The 21,025-nt window shown below is 41.7% G+C and overlaps 1 protein-coding gene across 2 annotated transcripts in view; it reads right to left on the reverse strand.

Moving 5' to 3' along the window:
• Positions 1-756: 756 nt before the first annotated feature.
• UBR1 (ubiquitin protein ligase E3 component n-recognin 1) overlaps positions 757-21,025 on the reverse strand; it is a 155,177-nt gene continuing 134,908 nt past the window's right edge. For both annotated transcript variants that reach the window (XM_015142047.3, XM_015142046.3), the window contains 7 exons: positions 20,019-20,152; positions 18,146-18,254; positions 14,786-14,842; positions 11,519-11,596; positions 5,769-5,939; positions 3,741-3,842; positions 757-1,051 (listed from right to left, as the gene is read on the reverse strand). In XM_015142047.3, the coding sequence (XP_014997533.1) occupies positions 910-1,051; positions 3,741-3,842; positions 5,769-5,939; positions 11,519-11,596; positions 14,786-14,842; positions 18,146-18,254; positions 20,019-20,152 (793 nt within the window). In that variant the 3' untranslated portion in view covers positions 757-909. The remainder of the gene's footprint in view (positions 1,052-3,740; positions 3,843-5,768; positions 5,940-11,518; positions 11,597-14,785; positions 14,843-18,145; positions 18,255-20,018; positions 20,153-21,025) is intronic.

Below are 21,025 nucleotides of genomic sequence, written 5' to 3' on the forward strand. Positions count from 1 at the left end.
ATTTACAGTTGTCATGATCCACTCATGTCATGATCCACTCATTGGGAGAATTTTCTTATCCTCATTCTACAAATAGTTTACATCAGAATAACAAGAGGTTTCTGAGAGTCAAATAGGATGGTACCACAATCTCCTTGCAGAACGAGATCTGCCTTTGGAAAATGTTAAGTATTATTTCAAAACTCAACAAAGCTACTGGTAGTCAGAGATGCAGAACTGCAAGCTCTTTGTACCATCAGGAATGAATAATAAACACATTACCCTAACTTTTCTTGAGGTCTACAGTGAGAAAAAATCTTTTCCACATTGGCAGAAATCATCCTGTCCACATCGAGACTGAGTTTAATTTGTGGTGATAGCAGCAGGTGGCACATTAGGGGTATTTCCTTAAAAGAGAAATAATAAAAAATTTATATTTGGAATCTTTCTCAATTCAAGTATATTGCATGGTTTCTGCAATTCTTCTTTAGCTGCAAGGAAGACTATCACAGATTATTAGAATCTTGTCAGTGATCCAATGTCAGCTGAACTAAACTTGCGGGGAAAACACCGAATACAAAATTGCAGAAGAGTTAACCAACATATAAGAATGTCCACAACTGTTTCACGTGACTTCATCTACCAAGCGGATGAAATAAAATGAAATGAGACAAATTATGAAGGGGAATAAATTGTCTGGAAATACCAGCACATAAAACAGATTCATCTACGTCCTTTTTTCCTGTGAAGCATATGTTTGCTAACTGAAAGCAATACTCCATTAAGAAATACTTTATTGATGTAAGTGAATCTGGACATGGAGCAAAAGACCCTCCAATACTTCCCCAGCCCTCAGAAAGTTTTCCATAATTCTGAATCAGCCTTTATTACTGGTCGTCATTTGTGATTGTCTTGAGGCAGAGTTGGAGCTCACAGTAACTGCCAGTTGAATCCAAATAGCATCTGATTAGTCTCTTGGCTCCTAGCAATCTCTTCTATAATGCAGTGTTGTTGCCAGACCAAATGGAGCTTCCGATACCGCTCGTGAGATAAATGAAGGGGGTTGCCCCTCCTTTAGGGAAAAAAGAAAAAACATGTAAGTTTGAATCTAGTAACTGCCACGTCTTTATTGTCTAAATGAGTATGTACTCTTGAGATGTTCCTGGAGCTGGGAGGACTCACCAGCACAGGGCTGAAAAAGGGATATTTTCCCTTCACCACTGATCACTAAGAACTTGACAGGCGACTTAGCTAATAAAGCAGAAATAAACTCCTTGACTATTCATAAAATAGGTCAGGTATACTATGGCATTATGGGACCTCACTTAAATGGTCAGTGAGGTTTATAACTTGAAGCAGCACTATTCTTTTTTGGTGGTTAGCTTGAATAGCTTTTTGGCTTCATATTGTTATCTAGCTTCAATTTATGATCTTTGCACAGTAGAGGTTAGGTCTGACATATAACACTAGGCCCTAAAATTATATTTTGCTACTCAGAGATGTTTGGTTGTAACTGTCCTTATGATATGACAAACTGGCTGGCTATTAGCAAATAACTAGCAAATAATTTAATAAAATAATTATACTTCAATTCTAGAGTTGCACAGTTTTTAACACTGTATAACAGTTAATCCAAAATGATTTAAGTCTGGCTGTTGCCAGTAATGGAGAACTGTGAGATCCTAATTCCTTTAGACATTCAAGTGTCTCAGCTGGTTGGGATTTTTTTTTTTTTTTTTTTGAGACGGAGTTTCGCTCTTTTTGCCCAGGCTGGAGTGCCGCGGTATGATCACGGCTCACTGCAACCTCTGCCTTCCGGTTTCAAGCAATTCTCCTGCCTCAGCCTCCAGAGTAGCTGGGATTACAGGTGCCCGCCACAGCGCCTGGCTAATTTTTTTTGTATTTTTAGTAGAGACGGGGTTTCACCATGTTGGCCAAACTAGTCTCGAACTCCTGACCTCGTGATCCGCCCGCCTCGGCCTCCCAAAGTGCTGGGATTACAGGTGTGAGTCACTGCAGCCGCCTGGTTGGGGATTTTTAAACTGCCAAATTAATTTTAAAACTCTGCTTTGTACCCTTGTGGAACAACTAAGACTATCCTCAGTCATTAACTACTTTCACCACTCTGCTTTTCTCCCTAAACCAAAGACAGGTCAAATGTCATCCCAATAGAAACAAAGCTCTGTATGATCCAAGGTCCCAAGCCCCATCTATTAAGCCTATTCTTTCTGAGCAATATTTCAAAGGAACAAAATTTCAGTGAACCAAAAAGAGTTTATTGTAAGGAGGTCTAATCTTTATCTATATGTACTTTTGAGATCACTGTTAGTCACCTCATTTTCATAAACCATCAGTAGGACCCCAGTTCCTACTACCAGGGAAGGATACAGAAAAGTTCAGGATTATAAATCTTTTGCTAATGCTCAGAAGGAAAGAAGGCTGATATAGCTGGCTAATAAAAAGTCTCAGTTGGGTAGGGTGGCTCATGCCTGTAATCCCAGCACTTTGGGAGGCCAAGGTGGGCATCTGGATCACCTGAGGTCAGGAGTTTGAGACCAGTCTGGCCAACATAGTGAAACCCCATCTCTACTGAAAATACAAAAAAAATTTAGCCAGGTATGGTGGTGCATGCCTGTAGTACCAGCTACTTGGGAGGCTGAGGCAGGAGAATCACTTGAACCCTGGAGGTAAAGGTTGCAGTGAGCCGAGATCCAGCCTGAGTGACAGAGTGAGAGACTGTCTCAAAAAAAAAAAAAGTTTCAAGTATTGCAATGGAAACAATATCTCTAAACCAAACTTCATCACTGGACACTACAAATATATACTATCAGTGTCAATCCTTTTAAGCAATTCTGAAGAAAGGTTGATTACAAATAATAGAACACTGAAACATTAGGACGGCTGGGGCCTTTAAAAATCTTGGAGAAATACTACCTTCAAATTTTGGAGAAGCACACAGTTGTTGAAAATTATGTGCTAAAGATTGGCATCATATTTAATATTTAAAATTTGAAGCCATTTAAAAAATAGCTCTTGGCTGGGTGCAGTGGCTCATGCACTTTGGGAGGCTGTGGTGGGTGGATCACTCGAGGTCAGAATTCCAGACCAGCCTGGCCAAGATGGTGAAACCCCGTCTCAACTAAAAATACAAAAATTGGCCGGGCATGGTGGCATGTGCCTTGTAGTCCCAGCTACTCAGAAGGCTGAGGCAGGAGATTCACTTGAACCTGGGAGGCAGAGGTTGCAGTGAGCCGAGATAGTGCCATTGCACTCCAGCCTGGGTGACAGAGGGAGACTCTGCCTCCCAAAATAAACATATAAATAAAAAATAAAAGTAAAAGGTAGCTCTCAATTACTTTTTTTTTTGAGACAGAATCTCCCTCTGTCGCCCAAGCTGGAGTGCAGTGGGCGATCTTGGCTCACTGCAACCTCCTGGGTTCAAGTGATTCTCCTACCTCAGCCTACCGAGTAGCTGGGATTACAGGCGCGCACCACCATGCCTGGCTAATTTTTGTATTTTTAGTAGCAACGAGTTTTCACCATGTTGGCCAGGCTGGTCTCAAACTCCTGGCCGCAAATGATCTGCCTGCTTCAGCCTCCCAAAGTGCTGGGAATACAGGTATAAGCCGAGTGTCCGGCCTCAATTACCTTTTGTGATTAAAGAACTATCACCGTTTACATACAATAATGTGACTGAAATAGAAAACAAACAATATAAAAGAGAACTTACTGAAACCTTCCTATTATAAAAAAAATCTTACTTCAGGCCAGGGTCTGTTTCTCCATATTCATCCAAGTAAGGAGCTGGATAGGCACAGCCTCTGGCTTTACCTTCAACCAGGACCACTCGGCACTCTCTGATTCTGAAAGAGAAAACCAACAGGAATGTGGTTAAGTGTATGTGTGCAAATGATAGGCACTGCATCAATGCTAATCTAGAGAAAAGATATGGCCAATATCTGTTAGAAATTCAGTATACAGACAATATAAACAGACAAATAGACTAAATTATGTTTTGTCTAAATAAACGAGAACACATATTGGTATTTCTGTTGAAGCTATAGAAAAGGAGCAGTGGATTTGGTGAAATGAGATCAGTGACACTGACGGAATCTGTTGAAGGGAGGAAGCTGTCCTACTTCAGCCACAGACACCTTGGAAAATGGTGGCTGGGGTTGTTTCTATTCTGATTTCTGACACAACCTGGACAGGCGAGGGAACCTCACGGAAGAACAGAATCACATCTCCTAGTCTGATAACCTCAAGTCAGACAGAATATCAACTAGGGAAGTATACCAGCTTTTCTGGCTAGAGCTCGCCTGAAACACTGCAGGTACAAAGAGCCACTGCCACCCTGAAGGCACCTGGGACTTTTGTGTCTCTTGGGAAACAGACATAAAAAACGCTTGCGTACACATGTACAGGGGCAAGTACTTTACAGAGAAATTATAAAATAAACAGCTGGGCTAAGGTAGTGGGTTTACTTGCTGTGGGTTCCCTAAAAATAGGTGTTTAGGTTTGGCTTCCATACATTCTTTCCCCTTGGTTCAAAAGATGCCTATGAGTAATGATTACATATTTCACAGTTAGAAAGACATTTGGGTTTATGTAACAGAAACTGTGTTACATGAGGAGAGTGGAAAGAAAAAGGATATATATCCACTTTGAATTTTATTTCTCTGCAGGCAACTTAAACTCTTCTTTCATAAATATAAGTGACTATTTTTCTTTTTTCTCTATTTTTTTTTCCAGACGGAGTCTCGCTCTATCGCCCAGGCTGGAGTGCAGTGGCGTGATGTCTGTTCACTGCAACCTCCGCCTCCCAGGTTCAAGTGATTCTCCTGCCTCAGCCTTCTGAGTAGCTGGGACTACAGGAGCCCGCCACCATGCCCAGCTAATGTTTGTATTCTTAGTAGACACGGAGTTTCACCATGTTGGCCAGGCTGGTCCTGAACTCTTGACCTTGTGATCTGCCCACCTCGGGCCTCCCAAAGTGTTGGGATTACAGGCGTGAGCCACCGTGCCCGGCCATAAGTGACTATTTTTCTATCCTCAATCTTTTGCTGAAAGACTAGGAGAAATGGTGGGTTAATAGATGAAATAAAGATATCACAGGACAAACCAAAGTTAACAATTTACATGGACTTTTTTTTTTGATAGAGGATCTCACTCTGTTGCCCAGGCTAGAATGCAATGGCACGATCATGGCTTTCTGCAGTCTTGAACTCCCAGACTCAAGCAGCCCATCCACCTCAGCCTCTCAAGTAGCTGAGAAAACAGCCATGTGCTACCATGCCTGGCTAATTTTTTATAGAGATGGAGTCTCGTCATGTTGCCCAGGCTGACCTTGAACTACTGACCTCAAGTGATTCTCTTGCCTCAGCCTCCCAAAGTGCTGGGATTACAGGCATAGGTCACTGTGCCTGGCCTACATGTACCTTTTATTTGTTTATTTTTATTTATTTTAAAGAACTCATCTTCCAGGAAGATTACATTTTAAATATAAGTTTTAGGACTCGAAGTTCTTTCATTATACCTGAGTATTATATAATACCAGAGCAATTAATACAAACTCTATCGTATTTAAGATTTTCCATAAATAATGGAAATGTTAACAGAAACCTGTTCTTTTTTCACAGTATCTTCTCAAATGTAATTTCACGTCAGTAACAGGTTAATACTCTAATTTCTGATTATTTGCTATCAACACACTGTCCCAATAGTGACCCCCAGATTGGATCCAGATTCCTTAAGTTCATCATAAAGCTTCCAGAACACTCACTACTCACTTTAGGAAAATGCAGACTCCGGCTCCACAGTGAAGTGCGTGAAAAATGCAAGCTCCAACCTCTTCCCCGTTCACAATTTCTTGGCAGCAAATGTTCTGAGAACATAGTATAGCCCCACAGAAAAGACAGAGGACAGGATGCTTTCGCTCATCATCTGCAGACCGTGGGCACCTCAAAAGGGAAGAAAACATTTAGAAAATGGTGGAAAAACAAAACAAAACAAAACAAGTACCATATATCCTGTTAGCAATCAAGCATGTTTTCATCACTGACCCCTTTCCAGCAAAGGAAGCTCTTAAAACACAAGGAAACATTGAATTAGCTAATTCCTCTTTAGTATGTCCCCTAAAAGGGCTTCATGGAAAATCTTCCAATTAATCCATAGTAAGAAAATCTGTATTACATAAACGGTGTGCTGATAATTCTCATAAAGTATGGTGGTTGAATATATGCCTTGTGATTGAGATTCACTGATAGACTCCAGTCTTCATCTGACATGCCCAAGTTACAGTTACCTGCCTCCTCTGTATCGGGTTAGTCAAGCTTGTGTCTTCAATGTTGAAGGGATATGACCTTGTAAGTATGCAATTGTTTAAAAGAAAAAAAATTACATTTTACAGTAAGGGCCCAAACACATCCCCCCATTTCTTTTTTTCTTTTTTTTTTGAGATGGAGTCTTGCTCTGTCACCCAGGTTAGAGTGCAGTGGCATGATCTCGGCTCACTGCAAACTCCACCTCCCCGGTTCAAGCAATTCTCCTGCCTCAGCGTCCTGAGTAGCTGAGACTGAAATGAGAGACTATAGCCTTTGAGTTGGCCCACCCTTCCATCTGGGAATCACAGTCTTAGGAAGAAAAAAGTGAGTGTTGACTTGCTTGAGTCAACCAGTGTTTTATGATGAGACTATTTTACATACTATGCTGGAGGTGTGCTATAAAGCCCCACCAAGGGAGATAACGATTATCTTTTAAAAAGGAGTTTCCCATGCTCCTCCCATCTATGCTGTACATTGAACACAATGGGAAATATCAAATTCCTCAATTTGGGAAGCAGAAGATAAATGCAACCAAAGGAGAAATCCAACCAGCCCCACACTGGGGTCAGAATAAAGAACATCAGACAGAATCTCCAATAGGGTACTGACAGCTCTTTTTCTGATCCCCCGTTTCTCAGACAGGATTAAAACAAACAAACAAACAAAAACCCAAAACAAACAAAACCCCACCTCTGTCTCCACAGGAGCAGAGGGACTCTGTGCATAGGATGAGAGGACTATTTTCACTTCCAGGAGGTTTCTCCAGAACATAGTTATAGCCCTTTTTGGATAAAGCCAACATCTTTCATCTTTAACACAGGATGGCTGAGTCTGAGTCATTAGCCATCCTACAGAGGAAAGGCGGGGAGGGAGCCTAAAGCATATCACTGAGCAGCCACTAGGGATGGCTCCATCTTATGGAAATTGGTGGTGACAATAAAACTGGAAGAGATCATAGGATTGATCTTCATTCTTATGTGAAATCTATAAGTAGTAATATCATCCAGAAGGATCCTCACTGTGATTAATAAAGACCAACACTCTCCTCAGATCCTCCTAGGAGCCAACAGCTTGATATTCTTTTTTTTTTTTTGAGACAGGGTCTGGCTCTGTCACCCAGGCTGGAGTGCAGTCACACAGTCACGGCTCACTGCTCCCTCAACCTCCTTGGTTCAACTGATCTTCCCTCCTCAGCATCCCGAGTAGCTGAGACTACAGGCACATGCCACCAAGTCTAGCTAATTATTTTGTATTTTTTTGTAGAGACAGGGTCTTGCCATGTTGCCCAGGCTGGTCTTGAACTCCTGAGTTCAAGTGATTCACCCACCTCAGCCTCCTAAAGTGCTGGGGTTACAGGCATGAGCCACTGTACTCGGCCAACCTGATATTCTTAATGCCTGGAAGATAGTATCTATTCACCAGGCTTTTGTGGTAGCAATGTAGCCCAAGATTAGGAGAATTACTGAATTTAGAGATGGATGCAATCTTTGAAATTAATTAGCTAACTGTTTGAGGGCTGAAAGGTAAAGTGACCCAACCATTCCTTTAGATGATTGACTAGAAAGGGAGCTAGTACAGGAAGGTCAATTTTATCCTGTAACAGTGGCTAGGGTGTGACCTACTCAAGACCCTACTGGGACAGTTAACTTCCCCAACTTCATGGCTTAAAACAATAGTTATAACTAGAAAAAAGAATTTCCTGAGTCATTCTGCAGGGCAGTGATTCTCAGAGCGAGTCAAAGAGGGGCTCTTTAAGACCTCAAATGATCTTTTTTTTTGAGACAGAATCTTACTCTGTTGCCCAGGCTGAACTGTTGCCCAGGCTGAAGTGCAGTGGTGTGATCTCAGCTCATTGCAACCCGCGCCTGCAGGCTGAAGTGATTCTCGTGCCTCACCCTCCTGAGTAGCTGCAACTACAGGCATGCGCCAACATACCTGGCTAATTTTTTTTGTACTTTTAGTAGAGACAGCATTTTGCCATGTTGGCCAGGCTGGTCTCGAACTCTTGGTCTTAAGTGATCCGCCTGCCTCGGCTTCCCAAAATGTTGGAATTACAGGCATAAGCCACTGTGCCTGGCCTCCAAATAACCTTAAACTGGCCAGGCGTGGTGGCTCACGCCTGTAATCCCAGCACTTTGAGAGGCCAAAGCAGGTAGATAACGAGGTCAGGAGTTCAAGACCAGCCTGGCCAAGATGGTGAAACCCTGTCTCTACTAAAAATACAAAAACTAGCCAGGAGTGGTGGCAGGTGCCTGTAATCCCAGCTACTTGGGAGGCTGAGGCAGAGAATTGCTTGAACCCAGAAGGCGGAGGTCAGAATGAGCTGATATCGCGCCACTGCACTCCAGCCTGTACAGAGCGAGACTGTCTCAAAAACAAAACAAAACAAATTTAAACTGAACTCCTTTTTTTTTGGTTCCTTCAAATGACAGCAAGTTATTTTACATATGAGTAAGGACTACTACATGAAAGCAGTTAATTATGGCTACTAACTAGTATCCTTAAAACAAAATATAAGAGTTATGTGTATTTACTGAGATCTTGAATTAATTTAAGTATTTTACTAAAAAGTCTGGCTGCTGCATAATGCTTAGTAACATTACAAAACTCTTAAAGGAGCTTCGGAATTCTTGAAATTTGGAAAAAGGATGATTACTTACTAGTAAATCAATAAAGTCTTGAATAGGCTTTGTTTTTCAGGCTACCGAGATTCTTGTCTTTTAATTACAAGTTACTACTTGTTTCATGTCATCATTATCAACGTGGTTTGCTATGGGAGGTGATATGATGCCTCCTGAGTATCTAGAATACATAGTTACATCAACAGAAGTTTTGACTTAGTATTTTCAAATACTAAGTCAATGCATTATGATTCAAATATGAAGTATTCACACCCCAATGGTGAAAGTAGATGTGAATATAATTCCTCCATTTGGTGGTATCTCACTGGTGGTGGTCAGGATTCATGCTACTCAAATAACTTACAACATATTATGGCAAGGTAAGCATAATAAGATACAAAATTATGTTTAAGCTACAGGACATTATTTTATCATGTAGACATAGGCTTATGCTCTCTTATAGAGGTAACTAATAGGTAACTCACACACAGCGTTAATAATGAGTACCTGTATATTGTTAACCTATTTTGTTTTCACCAGTCTTTGTTATCATCCAATTCTTTTTCCACTTGAAATGATCAGTGAAAGGCGTGAAAAAGAAAAAAAAAGTTTGGGAACCACTGCTTTAGAGTGGTTTGATAGAGGTTGGGGGGATGGTGCCAAAAAAGCCCAAGGGGGTGTACTCTACTCTTCAGGCTTGCTTGAACCTGAGTCAGGATGCTATTACCTGTTCTGCTGTTTAATGGATTTCCATGTAAGATTTTATTTAATAAGGGTTCTTGTGGCTTGAGAAAAAAAAAAAAAAAAGATTAAGGAGTAATAGCATAGAAAAGGTAGAGGGGGAGCTCCAGGAATCAGTCACTCTAATCAAACAACTGTTGAGCCAGCAAGAACTGCCTGAAGCAACTTTTTTTTTCTTTTGAGACACAGTCTCACTCACTCTGTCGCCCAGGCTGGAGTGCAGTGGCATGATCTCAGCTAAGTGCAACTTTTGCCTCCTGGGTTCAAGTGATTCTCATGCCTCAGCCCCCCAAGTAGCTGGGATTACAGGTGTGCACCACCACGCCTAGCTAAGTTTTGTATTTTTAGCAGAGGCAGAGTTTCACCATGTTGGCCAGGTTAGCCTTGAACTCCTGACCTCAACTGATCTACCTGCCGTGGCCTCCCAAAGTGCTGGGATTACAGGCGTGAGCCACCGTGCCCGGCCTGAAGCAACTATTTTGGAACTCTGGAGCCTGGTGAAATACTTGCAGCATCCAGGGGAATGCTTAATAAAGGAAGCAGCTGGTAAATTTTGGTGAGTTTTGACATTTTGTGTCGTGGCTATCTTCCTCTAGCCCCGCCAATGCCACGGCAGGTAGCCATGGGGATGACGGCTTGTTTTTCTGGTGTGGCTTGCTTGTGTCAGGGTAGACAATAGAGACCTTGTCTTCCAAAAGTTGAGGCTGTATGTTTAGATCTCGCTGGTGGTTCACTGCGGGGCCAGCAAGGATGTGAGAAAAAAGGCACCCTTACACATTGCTGGTTGGGACATAAAATGGCGCAACCACTGTGGAAAACAGTTTGCAGCTCCTCAAAAAGTTAAAACACAAAATTACCATATGACTCAGCAATTCCACTCCTGGGCATAGATCCAAAAGAAATGAAAACTTTATGTCCACAAAGAAACTTGTAGATGAGTATTTTTTTAGTAGCATTATCTGTAACAGTCAAAAGGGGGAAACAACCTAAATGCGCATCTATGGAAGAAGGAATAAACAAACTCTTTTATATACATACAATGGAATATTATTTAGTCAAAAAAGGAAAAAAGTAATGACACATGCTACGACTTGGATAAATATTAAAAACATGCTAAGTGAAAGAAGCCAGGCACAAAAGGTCACATATTGTATGATTCCTTTCATATAATATATCCAGAATAGGCAAATCCATAGAGACAGAAAGTAGATTACAGATTACCATAGGGATGAGGGGAACAGGAAGTGATTAGTGAGTAGAAGGTGATGAAAAAGTTTGCAAACTAAAGAGGTGGTGATTGTACAAAATTTTGAATACACTAAATGCCACTGAACTGTACACTTTATCATGGCTCATTGCATGATTTCCCCTCAACTTAAAAAAAATTGACAACCACTGTTATCAAGGATACTCAGAGGTCACTGTTAAAAAAGGAAGTTTGTGGCCAGGTACAGTGGCTCATGTCTGTAATCCCAACACTTTGGGAGGCCAGTGGGTAGGAGGATCACTTGAGCCCAGGAGTTCGAGACCAGCCTGGGCAACATATCGAAACCTTGTCTCTATGAAAAATCAAAAACATTAGCAGGGCATGGTGGTGCCTGCCTGTAGTTTCACTACCTGGGAGGCTGAGGTGGGAAGAGCCCAGGAGTTTGAGGCTGCAGTGAGCTATGGTCAAATCACTGCACTCCAGCCTGGATAACAGAGCAAGACTGTCTAAACAATCAAACAAACAAACAAAACCCAAACCAAAACAAACAAAAACAAAGAAGTGTGTTAGTTATGGCGTATACCAACTGCAAGTTCAGAAAATGATTCAAAATTATACACACATATATATATACACATTCTCCTTACCTGAAATGAGAAGCCTGATTCAGGAGGCAGCTATAGTCATCAGGAAGCTCTATCAAACTATTTCTTTTTCTAGGGTACCTACAATGTAATTTAAAAGGCAATTTTATTTTAGAGTAAATAAACCCAGATCAAAAACTACCCAAGGTGATAGAAGGAAGAATGTCTTAAAAATAACAAAAGGGCCTGGGCGTGGTGGCTCACGCCTGTAATCCCAGCACTTTGGGAGCCTGAGGCGAGCGAATCCCGAGGTCAGGAGATCGAGACCATCCTGGCTAACACAGTGAAACCCCATCTCTACTAAAAATACAAAAAATTAGCTGGGCATGGTGGTGGGCGCCTGTAGTCCCAGCTACTGGGGAGGCTGAGGCAGGAGAATGGCGTGAACCCGGGAGGTAGAGCTTGCAGTGAGCCGAGATCACGCCACCGCAGTCCAGCCTGGGCGACAGAGCGAGACTCTGTCTCAAAAAAAAAAAACCAAAAAAAAAAAAAAAAAAAAAAAAAGAAAGGATCTACACTTGCAATTCAAATTAATTCCCACTGTTGACCTGATCAAATCCAAACTTCTCAGTCTATAATTCCAAATCTTTCATCAGCTGGATTCCTTTCCAAACTTAACTTCCACTAGTTTCTAGGATGAAACTGTTTTAGCTAGATTTCTATACTGTATAGGAAAGTAACATCAAGTAGTAGTTAAGAACACAGCCTTTGAAATTAGATCTGGTTACAAATCCTAAATTCCCTGACACTTCACAAGTCTTTGAACCTAAGCCTGTATTTCCCTGTCTGTAAACTAGGGATAAAATATACCATATTCCAATCATGGGGCCACCATCAAATCAGGTTCTGGGGAAGGGAGGGAGAGAAACATTACATCAAATGAACCTATCAATTAAAAGGCTCATATTGATTTAAGAAATGTTAAATTAAATATGAATATTAGCATTAAGGAAACACACAGAGCAGGTGAGGACTAAATGAGATGCTGAAGTAAAACACAATATACTTAGTACTTAATACATGCTTGCAAATGTTACTCATTCTCGCCAAACTAGATACAATAAAAACCTTGCTTGCATGTATTGGGGAAGATCATCTGAATAATGTGAAATTCTCTCCTCAAACCTCAATCAATCAATCAATTTATTTATTTATTTATTGAAGGCAGAGTCTCACTCTGTCCCCCAGGCTGGAGTGCAATGGTGCAATCTCAGCTCACTGCAACATCTGCCTCCTGGGTTCAAGCGATTCTCATGTCTCAGCCTCCCAAGTAGCTGGGATTACAGGCGCCTGCCACCATGTCCAGCTAATTTTTGTATTTTAGTAGAGACAGGGTTTCATCACATTGGTCAGGCTGGTCTTGAACTCCTGACCTCAGGTGATCCGCCCACCTCGGCCTCCCAAAGTGCTGGGATTACAGGTGTGAGCCACGGCACCTGGCCCCAATCAATTTAAATTCTGTAATTCTTTTCATCTTCAACTCAGTTGTCTATATTTAGTGCAACCATAACATTTATTTGAAAAACCCAGACACTTTTTTGTTTGTTTTTTTAGAGACAGTGTTCACTCTGTTGCCCAGGCTTGCCCTGAACTCCTGGGCTCAAGCAATACTCCTGTCTCAGGCTCCTGAGTACAGGTACATGCTACTCTGCCTGGCTTAAATTTTATAATTATTTCTATACTCAGCTAAAAATGATCTCTAAGACTAACCTTGCCTCATTAACAATCTTTTCCTCTTTAAATTTCTATAGCACTAATGGTATATTCCATATATCATTATACTTTATGTTATAATGTCCTAAGTTTTATGTTGATAACTAGATTATAGATTACTCATGACCAAAAGCTATGTTACCTCTTTTAAATTTTCCAGAGTATTTCAGTACCATGCTGGGTAAATAGCAGATGTATAAAAGGTATACAGTGAATTGAAATAAAGGAAAAATTTTGTGAGATTAACAGTCCAAAAATATGTATTCGTATCTTAAACTTCTCATTTCTTTACTCGAAGATCTTTTCTTATGAGTGACTCCTGCTCCATCTGAGCACAGGGGCTGAATCTGGTCACTAAATCTCTAAAGATCTGCTACAAGTGAAAGCAGCATATGCACATGCACAGTGGGGGTGAAAGGAGTTCCAGGGTGACAGAAGATGAGAAAAGAAGGCAAATGTATACTGTCTTCATGTTTGTTTTATCCACAGGAAAATGGTACTAGTGTTGGTATTTAAAGCCAAGAGTCAATTCCTCCACTTGTTTATAGATGTGATTCAAGGGAATAAAACCAGACACCGTATACAATACCAGACAGGCCCTGGGAGGGTATACAAAGAAGATAAGCGTGCAGTTCTTATTGGTCAGTTATTCTGGGTGCAAATAAGTGGACACTTATGAGAGAGAATATATTAGGGGAGGCTTCATGGAGGAGGTGGCATTTAAGTTAGTACTTAAGAAAGAGGTAGGTTTTGTTAGAGCCATAACTTAAGGGAGATAGGAGGGCTAAAGAAAAGTTTTTTGGGTACTTTCTAAGGACATAAATAGGAAGGAAAAAGGATATAGTTCTATGTATATCTTGCTTTATTCTTTAAAAAAAAAAAAAATCAAAAACAAAAGTGGCTTATAGAAATACTGTAGGCCGGGCGCGGTGGCTCAAGCCTGTAATCCCAGCACTTTGGGAGGCCGAGGCGGGTGGATCACGAGGTCAGGAGATCGAGACTATCCTGGCTAACACGGTGAAACCCCGTCTCTACTAAAAATACAAAAAACTAGCCGGGCGTGGTGGCGGGCGCCTGTAGTCTCAGCTACTTGGGAGGCTGAGGCCGGAGAATGGTGTGAACCCGGGAGGCGGAGCTTGCAGTGAGCCGAGATCACGCCACTGCACTCCAGCCTGGGAGACACAGCGAGACTCCGTCTCAAAAAAAAAAAAAAAAAAAAAAAAGAAATACTGTAAACCACCACCTTCTGAAGTTCATATACCAGCAGCTCCATGATGCCTCCTCCACCTTTGCCTTTTGACAGGCACGTGCTAGCTTAAAAAAGATTCTCTCAAGAGGAACTGCGGGCTTCTAATAATCTAAGAGGAAAAGGACAGTCATTCCAAGAAAAAAACATTTGTAGGAAGAACCTGATTTCTGGCAAAGACCTAACAGAAGTCAGGAACACTGTACTGAGTGAGAATGAAGAAAGCAGACTAGAAAGCATGCTCAACAAACCAACTACTTTGGAAACACAACTTGTGGATGAGGGAGAAAGGATTAAGCAGTAAAACCAACCTGACCACGGTGTTTTTTTGCTTCAAACAGTTTAGTAAGGCGGGATCTGCACACCACCTGTATGTGGAGCCAAGAGAAAAGACAAATGGATTATCACAGCTTCGGTGCATGATTTGTCAACAAGCCATTGTTATCTTTTTTTTTTTTTTTTTGAGATGGAGTCTCACGCTTTCACCCAGGCTGGAGTGCAGTGGCAGCAATCTCGGCTCACTGCTTCTGCCTCCTAGGTTCAAGCAATTCTCCTGCCTCAGCCTCCCAAGTAGCTGGCGCCCGCCACCAGACCTGGCTAGTTTTTGTATTTTTAGCAGAGATGAAGTTTCCCATGTTAGCCAGGCTGGTCTCAAACACCTGACCTCAAGTGATCTGCCCGCCTCAGCCTCCCAAAGTGCTGGGACGTGAGCCACTGTGCCCAGCCTTGCCATTCTCTTCAATTCTTTCTGCCCCTTCTTTCTATATTTCCCTTTCTTTTTTTTTTGAGATGGAGTATTGCTCTTGTCACCCAGGCTGGAGTGCAATGGTGATCTGCAGTCACTGCAATCTCCATCTCCTGGGTTCAAGTGATTCTCTTGCCTCAGCCTCCTCAGTAGCTGGGACTACAGGCACATACCACCATGCCCAGTTAAATTTTTAGTAGAGAGTATTTTTATTTTTTAAATAAATTAATATTTTAAAAATATTTTTAAAATAAATTTTATTTTTAAAATAAATATTTTAGTATTTTTTAGTAGAGACAGGGCTTCACCACGTTAGCTGGGCTGGTCTCAAACTCCTGAACTCAGGTGATCAGCCTGCCTTGGTTTCCCAAAGTGCTGAGATTACGTACATACGAGCCACTGTGCGGCTTATGTTCCTCTTTTCTTTTCTTTTCAGATGGAGTCCCGCTCTGTCACCCAGGCTGGAGTGCAGTGGCACGATCTCAGCTCACTGCAACCTCTACCTCCCAGGTTCAAGTGATTCTCCTGCCTCAGTCTCCCAAGTAGCCGGAATTACAGGCATGTGCCACCACGCCCAGCTAATTTCTGTATTTCTTTTTTTTAAATAGAGACAGGGTTTCACACCTTGTTGGCCAGGCTGGTCTTGAACTCTTGACCTCAGGTGATTCCCCTGCCTTGGCCTCCCAAAGTGCTGGGATTACAGGTGTGAGCCACTGTGCTCGGCCCTATGTTCCTCTTTCTATACTTATCCTTTTTGTTTTTTTGAGATGGAGTCTACCTCTGTTGCCCAGACTGGAGTGCAATGGCGTGGTCTTGGCTCACTGCAACCTTCGCCTCCAGAGTCAAGCAATTCTCCTGCCTCAGCCTCTCGAGTAGCTGGGACTACAGACGTGTGCCACCATGCCCAGCTAAATTTTTTTTTTTTGTATTTTTAGTAGAAATGGGGTTTCACTATGTTGGCCAGGCTGGTCTCAAACTCCTGACCTCGTGATCCACCCGCCTAGGCCTCCCAAAGTGCTGGGATTATAGGTGCGAGCCACTGCGCCTGGCCTTATATTTATCTTTTTATATTTATCATTTTGCCCCTTTTCTTCTCCCTTTCTTTCTTCTCTTTCTTTGTTGTGTCTAATTATTTTTCCTTCTCTTTTTCATTTATTTTTTAAAGACTATATCAACCAAAGTCTTACTAGAAAAACAGAAACCATTCTAAGTATTTAAACAAGAGAGAATTTAACAGGAGTTGGTAATAAAAGTGACAGAAGGGCTAAGAAGTCAACCATGAGACAAAAAGGCAAGGCAAACTAAAGATCACCACTACCCTAGGCTGGAGGAACAAAAAGAAACAGCAGTATCATGGAGCCCAGAGGCTAGGGACACCAGTGGATGCTGGAATTGCAGTAGGCTTGTCTGGTGGGAACTGGAGCCAGACAAGAGCTGCAGTCACCGCCAGAGATGCCCCACAAGACAGAGAGAGGTAGCCTGAACTGGGGCCACTCTCTTTTTTTTTGGAGACGGAGTCTTGCTCTATCACCCAGGCTGGAGTGCAGTGGTGAGATCTCAGCTCACTGCAACCTCCGCCTCCTGGGTTCCAGCGATTCTCCTGCCTCAGCCTCCCGAGTAGCTGGGATTACAGGTACCTGCCACCACGCCTGGCTAATTTTTGTAGTTTTAGTAGAGACAGGGTTTCACCACATTAGCCAGGCTGGTCTCAAACTCCTGACCTCAGGTGATCCACCTGCCTTGAAATCCCAAAGTGCTGGGATTACATGCATGAGCCAATGCGCCTGGCCAACACTGGGGCTTCCCTTTCTCCTGGCCACCAAAATCTTGCCAGTGCCTCCCCTCCCACTGGCTGAACCCATGTAGAAGCCAGCTGACAAGGTAGAATGGGAAATTCCCAGGGTCATTTTCCTGCAACATAGGGCAAAGGATGAGAAAAGACTTTCAGACAAGGAGGGTCTGGAAAGATACAGAGGGCAAGGACTTCCTGTTCCAATGTGTGATTTTTTAATACTTGACTAAACTAGAATAGCAATTAAAACTTATGTACTCCAAGAATATAAAAGTAAAATTAGTTCAACCTTGTACTTAACACAAAGCGTGATGCTGATTTTCTGAATTCATTTTGATCACACTAGAGATCAGAATATCCCAAGAGAAAAGAGGAAGCAAAGAAAAGAACCCAATACAGAGAACCACTGCACAAGAAGGGTGGTAGGAGACAGAAGCCAACATTCACACAAATACTGACTTGGGTATTAAAAAAAAAAGATAATGATTAAAGAAAAAGGTAGAAAGTAAGGAGAATAAAGGAAATGATGGGCAAGAAAAGTCATACAGTGAGAGCTGATTATAAGAATGATGGAAAATGGTGCAGGCAAAGATAGGGTAAGGAGATTGGAGGTTAGGAGCATTGATAATGAACAAGAGGGCCAGTAACTAATGGGGTAGAAAGTTTTTCCGAAAGAGGGACACATTTCTCTCTTGGAAGTTTAACTGAAGTATTTTTTTTGATCTACCAAATGACCTTCCTTCTTTTCTCAGTCACTCTCCTGATACATGTGCTACCATGTGAGATGTGCTCCTATTTTGGATACAGCTCCAATTTGGGTTCTTTTGATACTAATTGTGACTTTATGCCTGCTAGCAAAATCCCCATCCCCCACCCCCAATTTAAAACAGATGAGACACCAGCTGCAGGGAAAGCAAATAAAATGAATGACAGTTATAGTGGAGTCAGCAGACATTCCACCGCCTATGGCTGTTGATCTTATCCCCACTTCTTAAGTGTATAACTTAGGAATCTCCTATACTTTTGCCACCCCTTTAATCAATGCTAATCAAACTAAAAGCTTTGCAAGTAATTATAATTTTAAAATTTCAAATTGTATAATAACCCAACGATGACATTTTACCCCCATAGTACCTCTGGAGCAAGGGCCTTACAGTATCCCAATATTCCTGGAAGAGCAGGAACAAATTTGTAGGTAAAGACAGATAGCTACAGAGTGCACTGTACTCTCCTTCTGCAGAATCTGCAAGAGAATAAAAATACATTTAATAAGCACATTATTCTTACCTGGTCAGTCTGTTATTAGAGTTTCTTCACTGTTTATGCTCATTTCTATACTCTCCTTATAGAGGGTATATTGCTTATTCTATAAAACCATGGGTAGCAAATAAGTCACAGTGATTTTTTTAAAACATAAATTGTATTCAGTCACTCTCCTGATCAGATGGCTCTAATGTATAAACCACACTTAATATAAAATACAAGGTCCCTATGGTGGTCCAAAGGCCCTGTGTGAGCTGCCCCTGGTTGCTGCTTAGACCTCATCTCCTGTTACCCTCTCCTTAGGCTTCAGCCATACTCATCTCTCTGCAATTCTGTGACTACATCAAACAAAGCCTTGACATTTATAACTTCTTCTACTTAGGAATATTCTTCCTTCAACTGTCTGTCCAACTCAACCCCATCTATGCAGCTGTTTGCTCAATGTCTCCTCACATAGAAGCATTCTATGAAAACTAGCTCAGAGAGTTCCCCACTCTGGCCCCAATACCCTCTCTATCCCTGAACTGCTTCATTCTGCCTTGCAACATTTATCAGCATTTGACATTACATTATATATCTATTTCTCTATTTGTTTATAATTGGATTCCTCCCAATAAAAACGACTTTATTTCACTCGCAACTGTACTGTAGCACCCATGAGATAAATACATGACTTTTTTGTATGTGAGCAAACAACAGATCTGTGCTGGCAATTACTTGGAAAGTGGACTCCTATTTTATAAAAGACCATGAAAAATCTAGATCAGATAAACCCTACTGAACTGAGTTCAAGATAAAGAAGTTGATAGCCAGTAACGGTAACCTGGTCAGCTTATTCTCAAAGGACAAAAGGAAGAATCTCTGAGCAGTTTTGATGACTCTTCCAAAATCATATAAACATTCTGATTTTCACCCATACAAAGCCACAGGAAGGCTTCCCTACTTTGGTCTAGATTTAGAGGCAAGTAAATGAGAAGGTGATCCTCTTGCTTAAATATACATGGCCTCAGTTGGTTCCAGTAGGCCTTTCCTAGCAGCACTTTCATTCTTTAATGTAGTTACATGTACTTTTTTTTTTGAGACAGCCTTGCTCTGTCGCCCAGGCTGGAGTGCAGTGGTGCAATCTCGGCTCACTGCAACCTTCACCTCCTGGGTTCAAGTGATTTTCCCACCTCAGCATCCCGAGTAGCTGCGATTACAGGCATATGCCACCATGCCCAGCTAATTTTTTTGTACTTTTAGTAGAGACAGGGTTTCACCATGTTGGACTGGCTGGTTTTGAACTCCTGACTTCAAGTGATCCACCTACCTCGGCCTCCCAAAATGTTGGGATTATAGGCGTGAGCCACCACACCTGGCCTATATGTCCACAATTTAAATAACAGAGTACACAGTAAAGTCTTCCTCCTATAGCCAAACAGTTCTCTTCTCTAAAGACAACCAATGTTTCTAATTTCTTGTATAGCCTATCAGTTATATTCTGCATGCAGGTATTTTATAAGCTCAAGCATATAACCTACACATAGATAGGAGCTAAGAGTAGGTCTTACAGATTAAAAAGCTAATAGACTTTTTGGCCTCACCTTTAACCTACACCAGGGCTCATGTTTGAAGTGAACACACATGAAAGAAATGGGGAGAGGAGAAATGGTTTTGTCTGCTTTAACCTTGTATTCATGAGCTTGAAGATAACAACAAAGAAAATCTCCCATTTTCCACTCCGTGATTTCATTTTTCTACTTACTGGTATGCAGGTCCTCAGGCGGAGTTACCCCAAGTAAATAGTGGAAAAATAATGCAGCACAGCGAAGATAAGGGGTGATGCCATTCTTCAGTGAGACCCACAAATACCAGCCAGGGATACTACACCCAATGCAGCTAAGAGACAATAATTCCAGAAGATAACAGAATACATATCAGACTAAAGTCCTAGATTTAAACATATCCCCCTTTTCAAATACAAAGTTAAACATTTAGGTAATTTATTATCCATGCAATTTTTAAATATTTAAAAGAAAATACAATCCCAGCACTCTGGGAGGCCAAGGCAGGCGGATCACCTGATGTCAGGAGTTCAACCAGCCTGGCCAACATGGCAAAACCCCAGTCTCTACTGAAAGTACAAAAATTAGCCGGGCGTGGTGGCAGGCACCTGTGATCCCAGCTACTCGGGAGGCTGAGGCGGGAGAACTGCTTGAACCCAGGAGGCCGAGGCTGCAGTGAGCTGAAATTGTGCCACTGCACTCTAGCCTGGGCAACAGAGCGAGACGCCAACTCAAAAAAAAAAAAAAAATTTTGAGTAGCTAATAGTTTCAGTGTTTAAATCTCCTAATAATTTCCTCAAGAAAATCACAAATCTTACATTTTTTACCACATGGATTTTTAAGGCAAGGAACTACTCTTCTTTTTCCTAGGTGGCGATAAAAAACAAAAGCAAAACAAAAACGAAGAGGCAACCAAAAAATCTACTTTAAAGGAACTTGACTCTAAAATAGGTATACTCTTTATTTTTAAATTTTTATTATTATTATTTTTTGAGATGGAGTCTTGCTCTGTCACCCAGACTGGAGTGCAGTGGCGCAATCTGGGCTCACTGCAACCTCTGTTTCTCAGGTTCAAGTGATTCTGCTGCCTCAGCCTTCTGAGTATCTGGGACTATAGGCACACGTCACCACGCCTAATTTTTTGTATTTTTAGTGGAGACGGGGGTCTCAACATGTTGGCAGGATGGTCTCGAACTCCTGACCTCAG

This window comes from Macaca mulatta, chromosome 7 (genome assembly GCF_049350105.2).
Source record: "Macaca mulatta isolate MMU2019108-1 chromosome 7, T2T-MMU8v2.0, whole genome shotgun sequence".
NCBI classification, from domain to species: Eukaryota; Metazoa; Chordata; class Mammalia; order Primates; family Cercopithecidae; genus Macaca; species Macaca mulatta.